Genomic DNA, 26473 nt, shown 5'->3' with positions numbered 1-26473 from the left:
CACCTTGAACTATGTCTTTTGTAAGTAGGTATCATGAATTATTTTTTCTTTCTGATTACTTCTTAAACTTTAACTATTGATGAAATTGATCTCTTCATAAAGATAATGTTAAATTAAAAACAATGAAAACTTGAGTTGTTTTACACTATGATTCAATCATGTGTTGCTGATAGGAGTTTCACATCTGACAGTTTTTAATAAACATAAGCCAATTCCTCAATCAAATGAAACCAATATTCCTTTGCCTCTTCACAATAACAGCAACATCTTGCAACCACTTACTGTATTGGAAAAGACAGTGAAGTCTCCTCCCATGAACAGACACTGTACATATCAATATCATATGACAAGACCAATAGATAAGAGAAATCTTGCATCTTTAGAGTTACTGAAAATAATTCATCCCACCATTGGAATCAACAAAAATGAAAACTTGGGCAATTGTCCCCTACCTACAATATTCATGGCTCACTAGACTAGACTTGAGAAATTTTGATTACCATAATAAAGTAATCTTCAGAAATTGTTTGTGGAAATTAACTCATATCAATGATTATCAATTGAAATTAATAAATCTCCTGATGTGGAATTATGTGAGTATTTGTGTGCAGCTACCCGTAGCTGCAAAATGTGCATTGTGAAATATAATTGAAGCATTACGTGCTAGCTAGCCAATATGTTTTTAACATAATGTCAATATAAAGATTTATATACAGTTAGTACATTATGTATCATTCATTTGTATTACTTATTACCTTTCTTATAGAATTAATAATAATTGTACATAAAAAATGAATGATACAATGATAAATATAAAATTCATACATTACCAGTGCATATGTTTTTTCTCATATACTTTTTTGACTTAATATTCCACAACTATGTCTTATCATTGGTGAATTAAAGCCTAACTGTCTTAGAAGTAAGATTGAGTTGACCTCTTCTCACATATCTTCAATGCTATAATAATCCCTAATCACTCACCAAAAAGCTTATTTGTATGGGAAGGTTCACCATAATAAGGTATAGAATTATAGTTCCATTGTTTCACCTCCACATTTCTTGTTTAGATGAATAGGCACTTACATGTGAAAATGACCTAATGCTATATATATATATATATATATATATATATATATATATATGACATTTGTAAACACATCTTTGTTTATCTTAATCATTTGTCAACCTTCCACTATTTTGTAGAGATTGGAATATATTGACCTATGTCATTGAATTTTTGCAAATGAAAATGACCTTTAAAGTGCCACTAGTAGTTCAAAGCAGGGGCCTAGAGATGAGGTCCAATTCAAATGACATGTAGATATTTGAAACCCTTTTTGCCAAATAGAATTTCGACACTCCAAGAAGTTTTGTTTCTTACAGAATTTAATGTAACCCATCAAAGTTGGAATATATAACAAGTTAGAAAGTGATTGTGGAAAATGCAAGTATTTAAGTCCATATTTCTATCCATTACATTCTGTCTCTATTCCTCAATCGAATTGAGTTGGAGACCGACTTCCAACCATCAAAGGGTCTCATAAGTGAGACATCGTGTCTTGAAGCAAAATATTCAGTAAAAATATGATAATTATTTTTTATTATAAAATATTTTATTCATTCTTTCATATATAATGTAAGACTTCAGACTTGAATATACTAAAAGATGATAAAAACATGAATCTATTAGCAATAAGAAGGGTTAGGGCTGGAATTGAAGTTGATAGAGAGATACAACTTATGAGAGACATGTGACATTTTTTTTTATTTCAAACAACTTTTTTTAGAAGTCTTATGGTTATCAAGCATGGCTATATTTATTTCTGATCTCCAATCTATATAAGAAGCTTCTGAATAAAAACTATTATAGATCAGAGTGGCAATCCATCAAGGTCAAAATATGGGTGATTGTAGTGGAGAAACTATATATAGTGTTGAAAAGAGGCCATAAAAGTGTCTTGTTAGGCCATAACTTGGTTGGGTGTCTTGGGACAGAAATCATCTATCCCGAACAGTATCCATGTCCCGAACTAATCAGAATGTTACGTTTTGTTTTTAAAAAATTTCTTTTGTTCATGTGATAATGTGTAATTGGTTCGGGATAGGGAATCAGACACTGTTTAGGACAGATAATCCCTGTATTTCTTGTATTCACCCCATTCTCCAGTGTTCAACATGCAACATAGTTATTACATAGTAAGATTTTAAGCATGCATTATTATTTGCCAAGCAAACAAAAGTTGTACCAATCGGTGCTCCAAGATTCTTTTCTTTATTCTTCAACGTTTCCATGTGAGTATAAAATATATAAGCTGATAAAATGTTATTATATTTGCTTGACCAAGAACAAATATGCCCAAATATAGAGTATAAATTAGAATAATTGGTTTTGCAAATTCAGAAATGATCATATTAATGTTTAATGAATTCAGATGGAAATTATAGGCCTAATTTCATTATAATTTTTTTGAATAATAATTCTCTTTTAATTGATCTTGCTAGTAACAAACAAGAAAATTTAGATGTAACATTGTTGAAAAGTCACCCATAAAGGTTTAAAACCCAATAGTTCTGTATGCAATGCTGGAGGAAGAAGAATCAATTGTCCCGAACCATATCTTACATTAAATAATGAATGCTTAATTTTTCAATTAACATGCATGTTTTTATTGGTACGAGATAAAATTAATGATGTGTTTTTGACAATAAATCTTTATTCATGGTGTTGCTTCAGAAGAGCATCCTAGTTCTCCATAAGTTTTTGAAACTCTTAATACTTCGATATTTGAGGGTTAAACCCAAAGAAGTGAAGTAGTTAAAATCACAAGAAAAGCTGGAAAAACAAATAATTTCATGCCATCTTAAACCAAAAAGTGAAGTAATGAATACTTCAATAAAAATTCACAAGAAAAGCAGGTATAACAAATAAATATTTTTACTTTATTCACGAGTGTTATAACTTACAAGTAGGTAATAGAAAGTTAAGAAGGGTGTTTATGAATTCTTCTTATGATAATAACATGCACCAATATAGTTGTCTAAAGAAGCACACTATGAAGATATTTAGAGTGATATGCACATTCTAACAATAATGATTGTGAAGAAGATAATAACCTTAGGTGTTGAAAGTCCTCTTAAATCATATCCTAATTAAGTCTAAATCTCCCCTAACAACCTAAGCAGTGCTATTACTAATAAATGAAACTACAAGTGAAACCTGAGCCGAACATCAAATTGGGAAATGTCTGTATTAGATTTAACTGGTTTAAATAATTAAACTATTTGGTTAGATCGAGTGATTTCATATATAATTATTATTTTTTATCTATAAATGTATAATTATATATAGATGCAAAATTTTATATAATTAATAGTTATGTATAATTATATTAATGTAATATATCTTCATCTTTTTTTTGTTCAGAATAAAACTAAAAATTAGAGTAGTGTTCTATATTTTTTTTAATTGTAAGTGAACTGTATAGTTTAAATTTCTCCACTTTAAAGCATTCTAATCTCATTCGATTAAGACTGCAAAACATAGTCGTTTTCAAGTTCGGTCAACAGTCAAACCACGTAGTCCGATCCGATTCTCACTACAATGATATTACTATAGCTATGTTATTCCAATATGCATGTGACATGGAAGGATGTAGAAAATTACACAAGTGGTGGGGGTGGGATTCAAGTTGGGTACGTTTTGAAGGCAATATATTGATACAAAAAGGACCAAGAAGGAAAGTGCTAGTACTAGTTACAACTACACTATCCTTCCTATGTGAGAAATAGAAAGATTAGTGACCAAGATCCAAATTGGTTTAGGAATTTTGGGAATGGTTGGAAAGCCATAAATTTTTACGGATGAACAAAATTTTCTCATTTTATATCATTAAATACGTATTACCTCTCATTATTTATTTTAAACCAAGTTTATAATTTTATATTTATGATGTTATATAATTTTTTTGGGCACATATGTGTTATATAATTGTGATAAATATTTAATATTTTCAAAAAATCTTATTCTTAATGCTATTTAAAATGGAAAGAAGAGAAATGAAACAATATTATTAATATGAGCGTGTTGACCGGGCACTCCATGCCAATAGACTAGTATTCTTATTTTTTCTAATATAGATATATCATCTTCATGTTATGCTATATAAGAAAAAATAATTTAAATATAAGAAATGCAATATATGAACTCAATAGAGAGCGAATATATAAAAAAGAGAATGTATGGAATATTAACTATATATTAATATAAAAAATGAAATCAATATATGAAAGTTTATAGTAGTTATTAATGAGAGAGATTACAAATGATAAATTTAGAATATAAAAATTATATCATGTAGATGATTATTATTTATTTTAGCTTTATTAATAATATAATAATAATATCCGTCTAAGTATTAGTATGATAATATATTGACTCAACCAACCATTCACTAATGAAAGTAATGAAATTTGGTATAAATCATTATACCAATATTAATGTTAGTAAAGAATATGCTAAATAGTTTTATGCAAATTATTTTTTTAAAATAAAATGTGGGAGATATACTATGTTTTAGAAATTTAAATAAAAGATAATAATTGGGTTAAGTCATTTTTATAAAAACAATTGTAACTTTAAATAAAAATGACTGATGAGTATGATTGGATTTATCAAATTATATTTAATATGATTTTATGATCGATATAATTGTTGTATCAGGTTAATTTATCGATTTTCTGATTTAACTACTATTACAATACAATTTTAACAATTATAAAATGAAAGACTTTAGAGATTTTATGGATATTAAACCTTGAATGAAGATCATATATCTCTAATGGTGTTTCATTTCTTATCCAAGTCAATCATATATTTATACAAGAATCAAAGATTTTTTTTAATAATTGGTTTAAGATACGAAATGAGACACATTTGATACTCATGATCTTTGACCTTAAACCTTTCATTACCTTACAAAAATAACAAATGGCATAAGGAACCACTTCCATAAGGTAACATGTTAAATACTTTGACACTGAGTACTGTCCCATTCTTCTTCTTCATACATTTCTTCATCTTCCCTTCAATTCCCACTATCACCACCACGCGCCATGTTTCCACATTCCAACACTGCATTCTCACGCTCCTCCTCCACCACCACCACCACCACAACACCACCACCACCACCAATGATCCATGACCACCTCCTCTCGTTCTCCGACTCACTGTGGCAAATCAACAACACTTGTAATAATAATAATAATGACAGTGGGACCCACCGCCACTCCCTTTCTACTCTCTTTGCTGAGTTGCTTCACTCCCACCACGCTCCGGTGAGGAAATTTTACAGTATCGTTCATCTCCGGCTACGCCACACTTTTCATTTATTATTATTATAAAATATTATTGTTTTACGTCTCATCATGCTTTTAGATTGCATATTGATATGCTTATAATATAAGTGAAATTTTTTATGCAATTATAATTTAAGAGTTTAATATATAGTCTATTATTCATCATACATTTTTAACAGTAATTAAATAATATAATAATTATATATAAATCTTTATATTAACTATATATATATATATAATATAATATAATTTTACATTTGGCAATTTTAGCGGTTACATAGTTGGAATTGCAAAGATTTCAAAAGTGTCAATTGTGCCATTTAAAACTTAGTAATTAATGACACATTTTCATTAGAAAATAAAAGAAAAATTATAAAATTGAAAACTTGGCATCTGAATGTTAAATGTTGAGTAATGTTATATTCTCCTATAAATCATCAAACTCATAAAAGAGTGACCAACGGACGTTGATTCAAGTGGTACATGTTTCATTCCTTTTAAGCAAGGTCTCGGGTTTGAGTCTTGTGGATGAGAAAAATGTCCACTGAAAGAGTTAGCCTCACTTGTAAACCAATTATTAATGAATAAAATATCACCTTTGACATATGTCATTTTTTTGTGAGGAGAGTGATTAGTAGGAGGATTTAGTACGATAATATATCATTTTCCTGTATTATTGATTGAAGCCATGTCTATCATCTCTCCTTTGTAAACCACTACGTGCCCATGCAAATTTGCTTAGTGAAATTATGGACAGGTTTTTCTTAAAGTGTAGTTGATTATACATATGACATGACTTTTATGTATATATGAAGAAAGTTTTATTTGCTGAGATGTGGAATTTCTGTTTTTAGAGAATGAAAAATATGGCTGAAATTTTACAAAATTTTACAAATTTTAAAATGATTCTTAGGGGTTGAGATCCCTGAAGTTTTATCAAATGACATATGATATACTAAGAAGAATAATTTAATCCAAAATAAATAAAAAAGTTGTAATTGGTGTGGGGCATCATTATTCATGTTCAATTAAGTTCATATGTGTGGTTCATTAGGACATTAATCACTTTTTTTAATTACATTAACTTCCCAAAAATCAACTTAGTTGATAAGTTTATGGAACATGAAATTCAACTTCTTTCTGAAATTTGAGCAAGTCAAAATCAATGAGATTTTAATTATTTTGTTTTATCTATTTATTTGTATCATAATTTAATGATGTTTTTGTTTTAACATGTAACATTGGTACAGAAGAGTAATGGAATGCAACATAATCATAACTCAGAAAGTCCATTGTCAAGTGAATGTAATATCATCATAGAAGGGATGAACAGAGCCTATCCATATAGCCCAGAGGAGAAGAAAGTTAGGATTCAGAGATATAGAACCAAGAGAAATCAGAGGAACTTCAAAAAGAAAATTAAGGTTCAATCTTTTTTCGATTACCCATCATTCATATTTAATTATCATTAACTTTAAAAGAAAAAAGTAATCAAAGTAAACAGTGGATTAAGATATATTGTATGTGCGTAAATCTTTATATCGACAGTGCATAAATATTACACTCGTATATTCCATCAAGATTTCCATTTACATTAGGAAAACAAGAGCCTTGGAGAATTCAAAAGAACCATAACTCCCCAAATATAATGGACAACACTGTTTAAAGAGGAAAACCAATGTCAGGTCACTCTTTTGGAATTTGATTAGTGAAACATCATTAAAATCATATCCTAAGTTGAAATAAAAGTTTAAGGATACAGTGAAAATGGTGTGACACTTCAACATAACAGGGTTAAGATTTGTTCTCTATGATCTTTGCACATAGTGCCATGCTCCACACAAGAATTAAAGATTACACATGATTGTGATTTTAGGTGTATTGCAACAGCTCCAGAACTTTGTGGAGTACATGATAATTTTCTCACCAATTTGTCTTATTCTCTAAGGTTATTGGTAACCCCATTATTGTAAAGATATTGGAGGAAAATGATCAATTAGGCACATTATTAACCATGTATCCTTTATGTTACTCTTCCACCATAGTTTACTATTGTATAGTCTCTACTCTCTAATGGTCCACTATTATGGAAATGTCTTGTGAACATCTAATCTCAACATCTTCTAAACTATTTTGATTTTAATAACCCAAAGTTCTTTACACTTTATGTTATAAATGTTTGGAAAGTTGTACATATAACATTATTCAGGATTTACACCTTATGTTCTTGGAATCAGTATGCTTGCAGGAAGACATTGGCCGATAATCGGCCGCGAATTCGAGGAAGGTTTGCGAAGAACGAAGAAATTGGCAAGAATCCTACAGCTCAGTGGAGCCACATTGGTGATGGAGAGGAAGAGGATGAGGAAAATGAGAATTGGGTCAGTATCTTTGATTCTTTAGTTGCTGCAAATCTTGTTCATGAGTCCCTAGACAGTTCCTCATTTGGGTCAGTATCTTTGATTCCTTAGGATTTATGTTGCTCTTAGTTTAGATTAAAGTAGTAATGTAAATAAATATAGTTGTTTGAGTCATGTGCAATCTTTAAACTTTAATATAGGGTGGTGAAGTTTTTTAATGCCCTTTCATCTTTTTATAAAGACATAGCAGCTATGTATAAGTCTACAATTCTACATGATGTTGCATGGTTTTAGTTACATCATATTAAGGAGAAAAAAGAGAAAGAAATAATGAACAAGGTTTCAAATGAGGATAGTAGCCCTCATAGAATTATGTAGTTCTAGTAACATCAATTGTATTTTTATGTTATTGTCCACAAATGCGCGAAATATAGAACGACCATAATCATAATCATAACTACAATTTAAAACTCAATAGTTATGATCACTCACACCTGACGAGTTGAATGGTAGTGTATCTATAGAAAATTGAGAAAGTGCATGTAGAAATTAAAGAGGAAAGAGTTGGTAAACTCAACTTTAAAGTTTTCTGTTGAAACAATAAAGCTTATTTAGGTGATATATAAGAACACCCACAAGTGTAACAAAAAAACTGTTCGTAGTGAAATAAACATGTTTTTGTCTAAGTTTATATATTATCGGAGAGAAGTCATTCTTGTTCTTATTTCGCAACAGCTGAGGGTTTATTTAAGAACGAAAATAGAGTTATACAATTGAAAGTGATTTTAACTTGAATTGCTTAAGTTGTTGAAAAGTGTAAACAATTATAATATAATCAATAAAACTCATTTAAGAACGAAAAATGTGTTGAGTGAAAGATGTATTCACACATATATGGCATGATTACTTTTCATTATAGATCAATAGTCTTCTAAAAAAGACAACCTTTTACACCGTACAAAGCACAAAAATGGCGAATAACATTATGTCATCATAAAAATGTGATCTAACAGGTGGAGAAAATATGAATATGATTATGTGACAAAGAAAAATATTATTTTATTAAGGTTAACGCAATCTCTTAATACTAATAGTTTAATGTTTGTACTAAGTCACTAACATTGTTGACGTTTTCAAATTAAACACGAGGCATCAATTTATTATTTATTACAAATAAAAATTACAAAAACAAGTTATAATAATAAAAAAGGACCAAAATTATCATAGATATCCATTCATAATTACAATGAACATGATCAAACTTTGCACCACTGAATCAAGAGATTGAAGTTTCATTAATTCTTCACAAACGCAAAGAATACACCATGAAGTTCAACACCTACATATCAAAGGATAAGAAGTTAAAAAAAAACTAGAGTTTGTATGTACCATGAATATGTAATGATATATATTTTTATCCTTTAATTATAAAGCGACTTAAGATTATGATATTAATATTAATATGCGATTTATGAAGTGGTAAATCATAAATGGACTTTTGCATGTTTACTTCATAAAATAATCATTAGAATGAAACAACTATATAAGAATATATATATCACAAGCAAAGAGAAAGAAATTAAAACCTTTCAGAAAACATTTGTTAGTAGATCCTCTAGATTAGGGTCTACATTGGCTTCCCTTTCATCTTTAGTTGCCGATTTGAGAGGAGCATCAAGCTCAGGAGGTTTCTGGTAAGATATATGAATATGAATATGCTTTACTATTCACAACATTTTATAGCAAAATGAAACTAGAGGTTGAAGAATACATATCAGAATGCATCAATCATAATAAAGTAAAAATAGAGAAAATAGTAAATGTTTAATTTTTTTTAATTGATATGTCATATCTTCATTGCTATGAGACTGACTTTGAGACATACTTTGTGATTGTGATAGTAGATCCAGAAAAAACATAGAAACTATTACATAGTTACTACAGGTGTTTCAAATTGTGACATACTTTGTGATTGTGACTTTAGATCCAGAAAAAACATAGAAACTATTACATAGTGACCGCCACAAGTGCATCACCCCGCAATTGCGGTGTGATACGGAACCACAATTATTGATCGCAACAGACTACAATGCAACTGCATCAGACTGTATTTAGACTGCATTGGGCCGCATCGGGCTGCATCGATGTTAAAAATATGTTTTTGCTCACAAAATAATTTACACGACAACAACCGCAATCCGCATCGCAGTGACCGCAATCATAGTAATCACAACCGCGACCCGCAATCACGACCGCGAACACAATTTAAAACGAGTAAAGTTTACTTATTTAATATGTTTTAGCACTTACCATGCAACGAACTAGTGCCCAATTGAGGCCCTTGAAAAATGGATGAGACTTAATTTGATTTGCTCCTTCCTTTGAACCCAATCTGTTTTTGGGATCTCTGTGCAATAACCAGTATATTAACTGTTTTGCATGGAGACTTGCCTGCATCAAATACAATACCAATTGCATATCAAAACAATATGATATGTATATAACTCCAAATTTAAGTCTCAATGGGATTTTCATAAGAATTTGTTGTGACCAAATACTGGAACTAAAAGAAACATTCTCTTTTTCTGTTTTTACTATTAAGGTTCCTTAGAAAATACAAAAGAAAATAATGGAGGGAGAAGGTTTAACAAAGGGGCAAGAACAAAAGTTGAAATTTTTTTGCCAAAGAATTATGCATGTTTCAAATGCAAGCATTTCTTTGTGAAGAAACTCACCGGTTTGCTTTTGGGAAATTTAAGATCCTTGTGAAGAATATTTGCAAATGTTTTTTGCCTTGTCTTTCCCCTGAATGGTGTATATCCATAGAGCATTTCATATAGAAGAATACCTAAAAATAAAGACAATGTAGTCAAAAACTGTTACAATTTGTGGCCAATGATTCCAATTACTCAGAATTTTGTAACATGAGATATATATAATATATCCACTACAAAAACTTGATATAAAAAGCATTCAACAATTCCTCTTAATTTGTATAATTGTCTTTGTTATAAAGATTAGAAGTTACCAAGAGCCCACCAATCAACAGCACTGGTATGGCCTGAACCAGTTATAATTTCCTACACAAATTGAATTGTTCAAAGAAGCTAAATTAGCATGAATGCAAGATAATTCTCTGTATAATGTATAGCACAATAAAACATGTGTAAAGTGATTTAGCAATATCCATGCATGTATCATATAAATAATAATTGGTGCACTCCACATAGAATAAGTATATGAACAATGCATATCTTGATCCATAGTTTATGGTAGCTACTAAATAATACAACATGCACAGAAATAACAAACCGGAGCTATGTACTCTTCTGTGCCAACAAAAGAATTTGATGCTCTCATTGGTTCAGCCATAAACATTGGAAGCTCTTGACCTTTTTGTTTCTTATTCTTCTTCTTCTTGTTTTCATTTGTAGCAGGAAGTAGAAGCTGCAAAGAATGAAATCAGACATTAAATCAAATTGGTTCAGTGGCAAGATCAAGAAATATTCCTTAGAATTAAAGACAAATTGCATAGTCTGAAATTGAAGTTTCCAATATACCTGTGGCTTGCAAGATGTTAAACATGACAAATCAAAATCTGTTAGAGAAACATGTCCATTGCTCTGGATTAAAACATTCTCTGGCTTCAAATCTCTATATATTATCCCTGTCAATTCTCACCAGACAATGTCATATTAATTTTCGATACATTCGAAATTTGTAAGAGACAAGATTTCTTGCAAGGACAAAATTTTGTATGATAACAGAATTTGTTAAGTAAATACTTCCCAAGTTGTTGGACAATCTCATAAGTTAAGGAGAATGCAATAGCAATGATCATCATCATGTCATGTGAATGTATAGATCAATTCCGAATAACCGAATAACAGAATAATAGATCACCTTGGCAATGAAGGTACTCCAATGCAATCACTACCTCAGCAGCATAAAATCTAGAAATAGTAAGAGAAATCATAATCAGCAGTTTTAAACACAAGCTAAGGTACTCACACCACAACAGAATAAAGAGAAATCATCTCACCACACACCATAACAACATTTAGTTGAGGTACACCCTTTGTCCTATCCAATTAACCACAAGTGGGAGGGAAAATAAGAATATTAGGAACAAAAAAAATCATATTTTTTTCCTTTCAATAGAAGACAACTTCTCCATTATGGATCATTCCACTCTATCATGAAAACTCCCAAACATAGCCAGAGAGATAGCCTTAATTGTAGGCTGAGTAAGAACATGTTTTGAAGCTAATAATAGAGGACTTCAGATTTCTAGGACCATAAAATAGGGACCAAATATAGTGGCATGTACTTGACCAAAGTGAAACACATGCCTCAAATTACATAGGTCCTATTCCAACCTCATTCTCTTGCTACCCATCTTGATAGTCTTCAAACTCTAAACATGTAATATATTATACATATGCATAACTTCTTTAAGAAATAGAATAGTATACCTCGCAGCATCTTCCTTGAGAACCTTTTTTGGCTGTTGATCAAGAACCATGAAGAGTTCTCCACCCGGACAATAATCAGTTATCAAACAAACATGTGTTTTGGTCTGCAAATTAGCGATGTTTCATAGATTAAACAAACTCTGAATATAGTAAAGCAGACATATGAGCATCCTTGTTATTCTGTAAATGTAATAGGAAGTAAAGACATTCATCTTGGTCAAGACAAATAATATAACTTGAGTCATTGTCCATACTCCATAGAAGCAAGGGCATAAGATAAAGAGGATGTGAAATGTGAACTCTAGTGAATAATAATTATAAGCAATTTATTAGTGTATGAGTTTCAAACCTGAAAGGAAGCATATAATGCAGGTAGAAAAGGGTGGTCCAACATGTCAAGGATTTCCCTCTCTGTACAAGCTCTATGCACCTGTAGAAAAGTTGAGAACAGACATCATATTATGACAAGTGGTAAATGCTAGTATAACTTGAGTTACACAACTAGAATAGTAATTTTGTCACTAAGACATTATTAGAAACACTGCATTTGAACTTCAACAGTTAGATCTAGATGAATAGAAGATGATATACTGGTATAAATACACAACTAAAGTATACATATGCTAAAAGTCAGTATTAGAAATAGAAATGAATGCATTAAGAGAAAAGTTAGAGTAGATTCTATTATAGAAAATATGGTAGAAACAAGTCATAGTTGATTTGGATATGTGTGCAGGAGACCAATAGAAGTCTTCGTAAGGAGTGTAGATTAAATGGAGTTTAGTCCAATTCCTAGAGGAAGGAGGAGGCGAATAAAAACTATAGGCGAAATGATTAAGAAAGACTTCAAAGATCAATGCTTTGTCAATGAAGATGATTTATGATTGAGCATTATGGTGTCTTCGATCCATGTAGCTGACCATATCTAGTGGAATTAAGGCTTGGTTGTCGTTATTATGATTGACTTGAATTATGTGATAGAAGTTAAAGTGTATCACCAAAAGACAAAGACAAAGAAAATGAAGCCAATACAGTATAAAAATTTCTTATTCAGAACCTTGTTACGATTGAGCATAACCCCCTTATCCATAGCCTTCATGGCAAAATATTCACCAGTTCCAGATAGCTCCACCAAATGCACACTGCAAGCCAGTAATTAAACAATACTACCACTGCCACAGAAGCTTGATTTGGAAAAATCAATGAAGAAGTTCTAATTGAGATTTTAAAATCTTAAGCTTTCTTGAATATTCATCTAACTAGAGACTAATTCATCTATAAGGCTCTAACCCCCTAAGCCACTAGTTCAAACAAATGTGAATTGTTGAAAAATGGATAAGAGAAGTGTGATAAAAGACCTTCCAGTATCTCCTGACCCCAAAGGCTTCACTGGCCTGAAATGCTTTAAGCCTATTTGTTCTCCACTCTCTAAGATCTGCAAAACCAAGTTTACTTAAACAATTGGTAGAAGTAACATAACTTACATGAGATATTCAACCCTATGAAATATAATGGTTTCATGTTAAGTTCACCTACTCAATAAGTAAAACCTTCAATCAGTTTAATGTAAGTAGCATACTAACAAGAAAAGACTACATATTTTCGAATAGTAGTAAATCAATAAAGTGATACCTTATGGATAGCTTTCCAAGCAGCCTCTTCCCTCCTATGAGGTTTGGCATGAACTACTTTCGAATGATTCATCCATAAATCGTCCGGTTTCTGGACATCTCGAAGAAGTTCATGTCACAAAATGAACTCAAAATTCTCTACAAGACAATGATAGCCACTATGCCTTACCATATTAGCGTCCGGAAGTTCTCTCACTGCCTCATCAACATTTTCTGCAGTTTTTTTCACCTGAAAGTGGATGCCGAATAACTTGTTGTAACTCACCAAATACAATGCATGCCATAATGAACATAAAAGACTAAATAGAAATCATATTATATACCAATTGTTCTCCCTCCTTTGCAGTATCTTCTTTGATGCAGTTTTGAAGAGGCTCTACATGTTGACTACCATCAAGTTGAACACCGATAAAATACTGTACTTCTCCCTGTCAAACCGAAAAGGAAAAGCGAACATTTTTTTCTTCTTCTTAAATATAAGTGAATGGAATATGATTAACTATCTAAGACAAAATTCATATGAAAATGTATTAAAAGATGTAACATGTTCAAAGGAGTATCATAAGCTTTACCTTCTGATCACGCATAGGCTGCAAATGAAACAGGTTCCAAAACTTTTTGCCTGGATTGAACAGAGAAATGTTAAATGTTTGTACTCATGTTCTAAAACAAGGATATATGCAAATACTGAACTTTTTTTTATAGACTAGTACTATATTCATAAAACAAAAAAGGGTAAAAGAAAATTTCTTTAAACTGAAATAGTTATTCCATACAGCTATAACAAACATTCATGATTTCATGTCATACCTACAAAGTTCAAATGTATAATACTAATCTATTGAAGTGTTTTTCCCTGCCGAAAATTAAACAAGCTTACCGGTCTTTGTATAATTTATGAGTTGCACAGTAACTTCTGTCTGGTTGTCAATTGCCTCTCTAATTTTTCTTACAGTTGCAGGATCAGTTTCAGGTCCTTGCAGAAACCTAGATCACCAAATAGCATACAAGGTAAACACTACTGAATTTTAACATTAGAGAAAAACCATTTGGATCATTTTCAGATACATTAATCTCTTGAAATTTGTATTACCAGCTTCTATCTAGCATTGGTATACTTGTCATGTAATAACTTTAGAGTTTAGTTTCCTGAAGTTATTGGTGATTTTGCTATGTATATATTTTGTATAATCCTTCACAGAAACAATTAAAATTCTATAAATGAATCCTGAAAAAATGTTGGTTTGACAAAATTTTATGTTATTGTACATAAGATCAATTTCAGTTTTATTTGTTTAGAACTATAGCATATATCATATGAACCAAAGTGTTTTGATATTTATTTGCATGGTAATGATATTTAACATAGAGCATGCCTTCATTATTTAAAGAAATGAAAGAAAAAAACAACTTAGAGCATACCTGCAATTTCTTCCCAAGATTTCTTCGCGACTATATTCTGTAAGCTCTAAGAAGCTATCAGATGCAAAGATCTGAAACACCAAATACAAACATTACCTTGTACAAGAATCCAACACAGAAGTGAACATTTTTGGTGTTATAGAAATTAAGAAAACTTACTATGGGATTATCCGGAAGCCTTGGATCAGTAATGACAAAGTTTTTCTCAATACGTTCAAGTGTGGTAGCAAGATCAAGACCCTTTCTCTTTTCCCTCTGCTTTTCTTTTTCATCAAATTCAAAGCTATCAGGCCTCTCATCGTCCTCACTCTCAGAGCTCACGTCGTCAACAAACTCATCGACAATGCTTTCATCGTTGGACTCACTTTTCCTGATGAACCTGAAGGATAGAAAAATAACATAAGATATCAAATGGATTACACATAAATTGGAGATTTAGTTATACAAATTCCTAGTCATTATCTTAAGAACATAACATGAGACTTATATGATACACTATAAACACCAAGCCAATAATGTAACTTATATGATACACTAGAAGCACCAACGAATAAAATCGAACTAACTAAACTAACTCTTAACAAGTACAACTACAATGTAACATTGCATGAGTAAATATATAGTCATGTATAAGAATGAATCCTACCTTGTTCTTTTTTGTTGGTTTAATTTGATCATGTGAATTAGAGAGATAGACATAAGTTTATTACCCCATGAAAGAGCGGCGATGAGAGTTTTTCTGTTTCTTATCAGGTAGCTCACTAATTCGCTGCATCGGACTTCTAATTCCTCCTTGTGATGATTTTCTTCTAAATGAAGCTACACTCTCAGAGTTTCTCCTTAACAAATTTTCTGCTTTCTCTTCTTCTTCTTCTCCTCTTTCTTCTTTAGCTCCTCCCGATTTTCGGATCACTGGAAGATTTCCTGATTCACTGAGTGCTCGGGGGCGCTTCACGGCCTCGACTAACTCTGATACTGAAGTTGCAGCCTTCTCTTTCTGACGGGCTGCAATACACAACATGTTACTGCTGTTATCATCACAATCTCATATTTTTCTGTATGGTATGGTAGAAAAAATTGTATCAAACATGCATAGTGTAATGTCTATGACAAAAGGAATGAAGCAATTCACATTTAGCTTAATATCATTGGTAGAAGGGTAGTATTTGTTCTTCATTGTTCTATTTCATTTCAAAACTTAGGACTTAACATCTTCCTTGGAAAATCAATAGTTTTGCATAAACAGCATAATATATGTGGTAATTAACGTATATAATATGAATATCTAAAGTCTAAACCCTTCATTTTCACAAAAAAACTCATATTTCCTCTGAATTTATGTAGTGATGGTCATTCAGGAGTTCCTGATAAATGGTAAAAGTAAAAGATGAAAGTAGTGGAAATTAGAATACAGTAACTAGGCTACACTATTATCGGAACCAGAATCATCTCCAGTAATAGAGATGAAACTTCTGTTTTTACTTAGTAGTTTTTCAATGTAAAGAAAATGATACAAGTATCATTGTATTTTGCATTTTCTTTGATTTTCTTAGTACGGGAAAAGATTCTGACTCTTATTATTGTGTTTACATGTATTTACTATTTTCTACATTTCCACTACAATCATCTACTTCACTTTTGTATGTTGATTCATTTTTATTGTTTTTTCTTCACTTCTAAATTAGTTTTCTTTTATGGTTTCTAAGTATGTAATCTTTAAATACACATATGGTTTTCCTTTGTGGGTAGGGATAATTATAATGCAGATAAGTGAAATTAATTGGAAATGCATTTGTATTCAATAATACCATCATATCTAATCAAGGATTCAGGTAAACCATTGGGACGTAGCATCTTCTCTTTGGACCCTTCTGTATGCTTGCTAACTTCCACTAACATTCTGTCATTATCACCAAAACAAAGATAACACACATCATAAGACCCACATGCAATCAATATTAAGGTTCCAATATCAGACAGAAAAATAGGACCATTTGGCCCCAAAATTAAATGTCTTGTCTTACATATTCACCACTCATACCATAGCCTCTCACCAATTTATCTTTACTACCCTCACTACACGTTTTGACACAAGTCATGCTATTTTCTATTACAACGTAAGCAGTTTCACATAATGTGTCACAATCTTGTATGGCCCCATTAGATCTTCCAGTTTTTTATTTTTGAGAGTAACAATTGTTGGGAAGGGTAATCATGTATCCAAAAAATAATTAGTTGTTTAATCATATACATTATTGGTTATACAAATAAACATTGAGTTTTTTTTTGTACTACAAAGGATATTCAACAAATATTGTTATCAGGAATTGAACTTTGACTTTTTGGTCATCCTAAAAATCAGTTTTACACCACTATACTAGTTTCTTGGTGAATAAACATTGAGTTGTTACAATTAAAAAGATGAATATTAAATTAATTGACTAATTAAAAAGATGGGGTTGTTAGAATAAATGTTATCTAATTCCATATGAAAAGGTAAGTTCTTTAAAGTATCAAAACATTGCATGGTTAAAAAAAACCATAAATTCATGGCAAGGTACATTCCCAAACCAAAAAAACAGTGAAAAAGTTACAAAAACGAATCTACCATTGACAAAAACAGTCAAACATCCCAGTTGGCAGTTTCTAAATGTAACGAAAACGATATATAGAGTTATCATTATCACAGTGAAGCGTGAAAATTGCAAGCAACTCTTGCCCCACATATTCTACATCTTGTGTGCCATGACCCGTGAGCAATTCATGACAACTTTTGGTCCCAATTTCATTACATCATACTAGTGTGAAATTTGAGCCGACATCAAATCGAAAGAGGTCTCATATTAGGTTAGAATGGTTAAATTGTTTGGTCTAATAAAGTGATTTATACATAATTAATAATTTTTATCTATAAATATATAATTATATACAAATGTAAACTTTTATAATAGTTATGTATAATTATACTAAAGTAATGTCTTTTCATTTTATTTTTTTGACGGGAGTAAATCAAAATAAATTGTTTGGTTTACTTATCGGGTTAATTTGATTTAATACGGTCAAACTTAAATTTTCTCGGTTTAAAGTGATTTAACCATCATTTAATTAAAACAGTAAACCAAAACCGTTTTCAAGTCCGATCAAATCAGTCAGACCATCTAATGGAGTCCTGTTCTCACATCACACCATCAAACTAAACTAGTAGTTATAAGGATTATAATATTTCACCGACTTACCCATTAACAATTTTTAATTTTTATGTCCATAAATATATAACAAATGTATAAAACATTTATGATAAGTTATAGGATGATAATCTAAATATAATTGAATTAGATTATAGAGAGAAAAGTGGGCTAACCCAATAAATTTGAGGACATTGCCATGGTCGTCCTTAATGGGAGAAATAGTGAGAAGGTTCCAAAAAGGTGTCCCATCTTTTTTGTAATTTAGTAACCTTCCACAGTAACTGGTCCCTGCTTCCAACGCTTCCCTTATCTTTGCCACGTCCTCTGGGTCCGTATCGGCGCCCTGTAAAAACCGACTTGACCCACGAGATAAAAAAATAATATATGTCATAAAATAATAGTTATCATTGTTATTCACGTTGCATGAGAATTTATTATTATTGATATTATCTTATTCAGTTATTAAAATCATGACATGAGTTATATTTATATAGGTCATAATTTTAAGGTCTGATTAAACAACTTATCTCATAATATAATATGAGTGGAGATTTAATAGAGTGCAAATAGCAAATCTACCAAGAACACTATGAATTATTCTACTCCTAAGAAAGCTATAAACTTACATGATAATAAAAGAGTGAATTCATCATTTTTCATTGATTGATCCCTTATGGATGAACAATATCATATTTAAAGAGAATGAAGAAAACATAATATGATGATGACCTACACGTGTCATCATCTTACAAACTAGAACATTCTAGAAATATTAATATAACATCAATTATTTAATTAAATCTAAATAACCAACTATCATATTCTATCCTATTCCTTTTCTATTGAATTTCATAGCCATTATCATAATAAATATCCTATCAAGATTCACTTAATCAAGAGTAAGTTTTTTAAACTTACACCTCATTCTAGGAAAATTCAATGGTTGGAATTAATGAGTAGATCTAAATCATTAGATGTCTATAGAATTGATAGCTAGAATGAGAAGTAACTTTAAAAAATTTACTTTTGGAATAAGTGGATCTCTACTCATATAATATACGATGAAATAATTTACTAGTACTTCAAATTGTGGATTGCATCACGTGATATTGTGGTTGCATGTATCACACCACAATTATAGATTGTTTCATGCAACATCTGATTCAAAAACATAAAATAATTCACACTAACTATGATAATCTGCATGCAACTATAATATATCATAACCGCAACCATAATTTAGAATTTAGAATTTAGAATGACATGGTTAAATTAAAGTGATAAGTAGTTATTGGTTTGATACCAGTTCCTTCCAATGACTTCCTTGGATGTATAACCAGTCATGTTAAAGAATCCAGCACTTGCATACATTATCGGATAATCTGCTTTCATTGCATCCGAAACCACGAATGTTTGTTGAAACGCCGCCAATGCTTCCTTCAATTCCTCCGACACTTTCGGAATCCCCCGCGATTCATTTCCGCCGTCGGAGGATTCGCCGGAGTTTCTACCGGAGTTATTAGAAGGCCTTCTTGAATCCCCGCCTGAGTTCCGAACCGTCACTCCTTGCGGCTTTCCTGTCTCCGTGTCTGTTTTCAGTACTAGTCCCCACTCGGCGGCTCTCTGCGCCGCCTTGCCGGACTCCCCTTCCGGAATTGAGTTGTCCTTCAGTGCCATCCATGAGGTGGTGTTGGCGGCGGTGATTGTGGTGGTAATTTCATCAGAAGAAGTACTGCATGGTGGCTCCGGGTCTTTCCAAGTTTTCCAGAGTGGTTTCGGCTTAGTCACCAGTGAGGTGGCGATTTCGTCCGAGTGGGATAAAGAAGTAGAAGGATTGAAGACTTCGAGAGAGCCACGAGGGTCTCTTGGAAATGATGGTTTCATTATTGATGATTTATCACTGTTACAATGTTGATCATACAAAATTGTTATTAATACAACATCTTAATAACCAATGCATGAGACATTAATATAGATTTTTTATCTTAGTGTGATATAATGAAAATCAAGTATTGCTGTTTAGAACTACAAATAATAATAGAGTTATAGCATATAAGTGTTGAGTAGTTTGTTTCTATGAAGAGAAATAATACATCATTTCTAGGTTTAAAATTATCTTAATACTAAGTAAAGAAATAATGGTTGCATGTTTTCTAATGTTTTATATTTTCATGACCATGACTAAATCTCCTCTTTTAGGATCTTTAGGCTTAAATTATATTAAGATCTACAATTGTTTACTGTAAAAAAATTGACTATAATTTTACCAGAAACCTACCTGCAATGTTTATATTGGAATATTAAAGCTACTATTTAACAAAATGTTTTTTTCCACATTTTGGAGAAGGATAATCTTTTTCGGGATTTGTAGCTACTCCCCTTAATAAGTATCGTTCATATGAATCAAACGTTGATATTTTAGTCATTTTAAGAATTTAACGAGACATTATACCACTAAACAAACAACTAGTTGGTTTAATATAATGCTTTATTTAGTTGTCACCCTTATTGGATATGTTCATGTGAGAAAGATTTCTATAGGAATACCATACCTTGGTATAAAAAAATAAGGTAAAAAACTACATGGTTTCATCAAAGTATACCAACCCAGGATTAACCTTGATGTGGAAAAATAGTGGAGGTAGTAATATCAGAAAAAAATATCTTTTATGTTCTATGACATTTTATGTCACTACTGTTATGTGGGTCATTATTATTTTTCACTTGATTATTTAACAATAATATCTTCTAATAATGTAATGAATAAAAGTTTAGTGACACATGTTCATCAATGCAAGAGAACCTAGGGGCTCCAGGTATGTGAACCTGGCTTCCATAATATAAATGGATATTTGAATAGGTGCATGAAATTTTGAGTGCCTCACATTTTTTCAGGGCAGTTTTGTCAACTGATAATGATGTCATTTCAAATTATTGAAGGAAAAGGGTCATATCAATTCATTTTCTTACTTTGGGACCTTAGGGTACATAAATTTTAAAAGAGGGTGTTTTCTAATAATTAATGACAAACAATAACATTTAACTGTGTGGTGCCCAGAGAAATAAATCCTAAAAAAAGAACAAGCACTGGATGTGAAGCAAAACATATGAAATGGAAATAATTTCTTTTTAGGAAAATATTTGTTAGATGCATGTAGAAATAAAAAATAAAAATAAATTAAATTCTTAAATTTGGTTTATTGAAATAATAGTACTTGCAATAATAATAATAGACAGATAGAAATTTTTCAAAGAGAAGAAGTTAAGTGAAAACAAAGTTGCTGATGCAAAGTGAGCATGGAACAGAATTGAAGAAAACCATTCCAGCAAGTATCATTTCCTCACTGAAGAGTTTGCATGTAACCTCACAAACTAATAATCACTTCATAAACTTGCTTAATACTAAGTTCTAAGAATTTAATCACAAAGTTCCTCCATTGAGCTTAGTGAATTAGTGTTATTAGTTTGATATATGGATTAAAAATAGAGTTAAAAAACCCATGGATCAATTTTATTTATAAGTTGATTCTTATGAAGAATCAAGTTGTATAAATATAATTGAAAACAAAACTAATATTTGATGAAAAACATGCAATATTAATAGTGCAAGACAATACCTTAAAAGCTGAGTTATGCTGAATCTGGAAGAGTCAAATTGAAGCCTTGTGTCTAGTATCCTCAGCTTATTCTTATAGAAGAAGCACAAACAATAATAAAATGATTAAAAGTTGATTTTCTAGAAATGGCTTTTAACTGTAACTGGAAAATTTGGAAAGAAACAATAAACCATTTCCAAAAAGATTTGGCTTCCCATCCCTGTGCATCAATCTCTCACATGGTTCATGCACTTGTTCCCATAACCTTCCACACTTGCATCAACCACTGAATCAGTAATATCTTACTACTTTAAAAAGTGATTATCACTCTTTTTAGCACCTTAACTTTCTAAGTTCCTAACTTCAATGATTTCTTCTTTGTAACACTCTGGAAAAGCATAGAGAAAATGTGGTATCTTATCTTAGCAATCTCTTCAGACACGTTGTTCAATGCATACTATACCGACCAGTTTGTTCAGAGGAAGATAGTTTTGTCTTTGTGTCTGTGTTAGTGGAATTATGGCCAGGGATGTAAACATAGTAGGACAACTTAAAATAGTAAATATATATCTTAGTACATCATAAAATATATATTTTTATATTACGACTACGAGTTAGATCTTCATTAATGAAGAGGCAATTGAGCACTTTTGTACTTACATATAGGGGTATGTTATATCTTTATATTTTAAGGATAAAAATGTCAAACCATATTACATTTTTCTCTTGTTTTGAGTATATTTGTCTCTCCATTATCCCAACTCTACGACTACTATCGGGTGCACGAAACTCTTATCTACTATGGTCTAGGATAGGGATCATCTATTTCTAACAGTGTCTCATTCTCTGTCTTAAGTCAATCATACATTGACACGTGAATAAAAGAATATTTTTAAAAATAAAAATAGCATTATGATTGGCTAGGGACATGGAGTAGGAACTGTTCGGGGAGAAAAACTTGCATGAAGAAATATATAACATGTCACATTTAGAGACTAGTGCATTTATGTTTGTTGGTACTATTATTTATGATTAAAATTTTAATTAAAATTGAACTTTTAATATGTTGGCAAGATTTAATTGGTTATCTCCACATACATATATTTTCATGCAAGTCTTTATCCCACTTGGGATAGGTGATCTTTGTCCCAATGATCTATAGATGGTAAATGTATATAGTCTATAAGTGAAAAGACTAATTCCAAAATTTGAACTTTTAACTTAATGGTTATTGAGCAACAATGTTAAACTCACCTTCTTTTCTAATATATATCTTGCTAAAAAATACAGCTAGCAATTTAACCCTAAAACTAAAAAAAATGGGAGTTTGCATAAAAGTATGGTCAGAAAGACAAGCAGAGAAAGTGGACACGTGAAGCCATGTTGGTAGAAGTTGGATTTTTATACATGACCACAACTACAAATTATACTAATCATTGATCATCAACTCAAAAAAATGCATAATTTTGCTATGAAATTGGGTGGAAACTGAGATTGAAGATTGTCTAATTTTGCTATGAAACGGAAGATTAGTATAGCTACTATCAACCTCTCATTCAAAACGAGCAAGTTGTTGATGATCTAGTAGTATAAGGTTTCACTAGATTTATCAAAGGTCGAAGGTTCGATTCCTAGAAGTAACATTTGTTTGGATGGACAGCCACAAACCCTCAAAGAGATTATTTCCTTGCCGAAAAAGATGAAGAAATATCCTTCATAGTAGTAAAAAAATCTGTGATCCAAAGAAGATAAAGTAATAATAATTGAATCTCAAGTGGGCTAAGTATAATTAAATGAAATATATAAAAGGGGTCATTATTATTTCCTCCCCTAAAACAATAATGTTATTGAAACTGCTACAAAGGTTGGTTCTACCACTTGGTTAATTTTTTTAGTCTCTTTGTGGCCATAATATAATGATTGGTTCTACCACTTGGTTAATTATTTCTGAGTCTCTTGTGATCTAGTCTCATATTGTGAAATAATTTCTCACCTTTTGATGCTTCTTGTTGGCATCTCTCTTGGACTAAACAATTATTATACTATGTCTTTGTATCTAAGGATAAATCATCAACACATAGAATCTCTTACATTTAGCCATTTCAAAACATTGTAATTCCATCATATACAAGTTATATATCTTCTTTGAATTTTCATTTTTTAAATGTTAAAATTAAATTAGTAAGTAACTTCAAAGATTTCACAACACATTATTTTATGTACAAAAAAGAGTCTTTGATGTCAAGAAATATTTTCACTCCTGATCCTAAACTATCTTTTTCAAAGTCAATTAGATGCTTACTCGGTTAACAACTTATTTATTTAAATTTTTAAATAGATCATATTATATGCTTAACCTATTCAATTTGAGGAGAGAAATTATATTTTACTTGAATGAGTATAAGTTATTTCATACATTGTAGGAGATATAATGTTAGTAATAATAATATAAATATGAGAAAAAGAGGCATTCATTTTTAATCAACACTATTAGTGCATACCCTCTATAACTCACATCTGAATTAATTATATCTATCACATTCACATATACAATAAATGCATATGTGAGAGTAATTCCAATCCCATTTCATATTTTACTATTTGAGTTAGGCTGAAATAATTTTTGATTTTTTTTTTACTTCTCCTAATATTCTTACTAGCTTGACCTACATTACAAACTTTTGTTGGAGTCAAATTTAATAAACCTAACAAAACAGAAATAATTTGAGTGGGGTGCATTATAAGCATAAGGATAAAAAGAAAGATTAAGATGTATTATGTAAGTGTTGGGGCAAACACAAAATGGATTATTGGTCCCATAACCATGTGAAAGTGCTTTTTGGATACTCATCTTATCATGTTGGTCGCATTTATTTGACACGTACCAATGTATAGATACTTGTTCCTATTTCTTAATCTACCTAGATTAAGACAATACATACATTAGATAACTTCGAAACTTCAAACACTTCTGTTCTTATGTTCCATCCTTCTCACCTTTTACTACCTCATGGGCTTCATGAACTTCCTATATGTTTTGAACAACATTGTCTTTTGTTTTAAGAGAGTCAATTTTAATTTCACACTTTAGTCTATCTGGGATGAGGTTGGAAATAAAGGGAGAGGATCCGCGATAAATTTACTTCACATGTTAGTCATCAATTCTAGAGAAATCCAATAATTTGAATTAATAGGTAAATCTAAATCATTAGATTTCCCTATAATTAATAATTAAAATATGAAATAAATTTAAACTTTTGAGGTAGGTGGATCCCCCTCTTGGAAATAAATATAGTTTTAAATTTATTTGCTTTATGATCTTCTTTTAAACTTTAGATGTGGTGATGACTCATCCTCTTTAAACTTGAGCAAGATTCTATGCTTGGATTATGGGCCAAAGTTCCCTGGCACAGTTAAATAAACGATCCAGTTAATCCAAAAGTTGAAGGTCAAGTTGTAAAGGGAGTGTTATTAATATCATATTGATTATTAAACTGATTAGGATACTGGTATAACAGTTCAACCGGTGGTTTACTAATTAAATCATACACCGACGAAATTAGATATACATATATAATATATTAATATTAATGTTGAAAAATTAATAAAAAACTAATGTATTTTTTATTTTCATTAAAAAAATAATTTTAAATAAACACCGGCCTTTATAATTGGTATGATTCAATTGAAAATCGGCTGGTATGACTGATTTTAGTTAGTTTTGACCAGATGATTGCATGATCGATATAATTATTATATTGTACAAGTACTGAAACCGGTTCACCAGTTTAACCGGCCAATACGATTTTAATAACATTACTAAAGAGTATAGGAAAATATAACTTGTAACCAAAAACAAAAGGAAAAAACTCATTTTTGTTATGGAATCCTTAAAAGCTGTAAGTAAATATTTTTCTCAAGTTGCTATTTTTGTTATGAAATTTTTTATTTCCCATTATTATCTTCAATTTTTATTTTGCATGTCCAACCTAACATGAGGTATATTAGGTAACTCTCCATCCTACAATTTTTTTTTTTGTGAATATTAAATTTGTTGGACTCATATATGATGACCATAGAACCTCCAACCATCAGAAAGTCTCATTGTTATTGGGGTATAGAAATATCGAAAAATCATAAGAGATCACATATTTTGAACCATCGATTCTGATATCACTTGGTAAACTCGTCTGTGACCAAGGAGTATCCAACCACTATGAAGTCTCACCATTACTATGCATGAGAGGAGTAAATAGTCAAAGTAAAACATTGCATCTTAGACCAAATGCACTAATATAACACTTTCTTTATTCATCTTATTATGAAATCTTTTTTCTCTCTTGGAATCCTTAATTTTGGAATATGAATATGAATCCTTATTCTATAGACCATTACACTAACATTAGTTTTTGAATAAGGATTCATATTTATATACTAGTGTAC

At 30.8% G+C, this 26473-nt stretch overlaps 2 protein-coding genes across 4 annotated transcripts; one reads left to right on the top strand and one right to left on the bottom strand.

The window, feature by feature from the left end:
- LOC109350989 (zinc finger protein CONSTANS-LIKE 5-like) lies at positions 5056-7970 on the top strand. Its single transcript, XM_019592292.1, has 3 exons — positions 5056-5337; positions 6609-6782; positions 7596-7970. Exons 1-3 carry the CDS (start codon positions 5116-5118, stop codon positions 7827-7829), a joined length of 630 nt encoding a protein of 209 aa, XP_019447837.1. The 5' UTR covers positions 5056-5115; the 3' UTR covers positions 7830-7970.
- On the bottom strand, positions 8857-22587 carry LOC109351052 (phototropin-1). Of its 3 annotated transcripts, none has more exons than XM_019592374.1 (24): positions 22052-22587; positions 19738-20334; positions 18608-18790; positions 17055-17146; positions 15957-16251; positions 15406-15625; positions 15247-15317; positions 14705-14811; positions 14397-14446; positions 14148-14252; positions 13994-14053; positions 13826-13915; positions 13552-13628; positions 13251-13335; positions 12543-12623; positions 12194-12297; positions 11622-11671; positions 11279-11385; positions 11031-11165; positions 10747-10798; positions 10454-10566; positions 10029-10169; positions 9305-9409; positions 8857-9057 (listed from the first exon to the last, which is right to left on the bottom strand). In XM_019592374.1, exons 2-23 carry the CDS (start codon positions 20316-20318, stop codon positions 9308-9310), a joined length of 2901 nt encoding a protein of 966 aa, XP_019447919.1. In that variant the 5' UTR covers positions 20319-20334; positions 22052-22587; the 3' UTR covers positions 8857-9057; positions 9305-9307. The 3 variants fall into 3 exon arrangements, with proteins under 3 accessions (XP_019447919.1, XP_019447921.1, XP_019447920.1); XM_019592376.1 differs by having other exon boundaries at positions 8857-9056; positions 9297-9409; positions 22052-22116; XM_019592375.1 differs by lacking the exon at positions 22052-22587 and having other exon boundaries at positions 19738-20389.

This window comes from Lupinus angustifolius, chromosome LG06, assembly GCF_001865875.1.
Source record: "Lupinus angustifolius cultivar Tanjil chromosome LG06, LupAngTanjil_v1.0, whole genome shotgun sequence".
Lineage (NCBI taxonomy): Eukaryota > Viridiplantae > Streptophyta > Magnoliopsida > Fabales > Fabaceae > Lupinus > Lupinus angustifolius.
This window is presented reverse-complemented; position numbering and strand designations above follow the sequence as displayed.

Excerpts from the sequence above, each read along its gene's own strand:
- LOC109350989 (XM_019592292.1), top strand. The coding sequence starts at position 5,116 with ATGTTTCCACATTCCAACACTGCATTCTCACGCTCCTCCTCCACCACC. Across the intron at positions 5,338-6,608 it reads TTCACTCCCACCACGCTCCG|AAGAGTAATGGAATGCAACA; the intron begins GTGAGGAAATTT and ends ACATTGGTACAG. Across the intron at positions 6,783-7,595 it reads ACTTCAAAAAGAAAATTAAG|TATGCTTGCAGGAAGACATT; the intron begins GTTCAATCTTTT and ends TCTTGGAATCAG.
- LOC109351052 (XM_019592374.1), bottom strand. The coding sequence starts at position 20,318 with ATGAAACCATCATTTCCAAGAGACCCTCGTGGCTCTCTCGAAGTCTTC. Across the intron at positions 17,147-18,607 it reads AATGTCCTCAAATTTATTGG|AATGTTAGTGGAAGTTAGCA; the intron begins GTTAGCCCACTT and ends TGATAATGACAG. Across the intron at positions 10,170-10,453 it reads AATTTCCCAAAAGCAAACCG|GCAAGTCTCCATGCAAAACA; the intron begins GTGAGTTTCTTC and ends TATTTGATGCAG.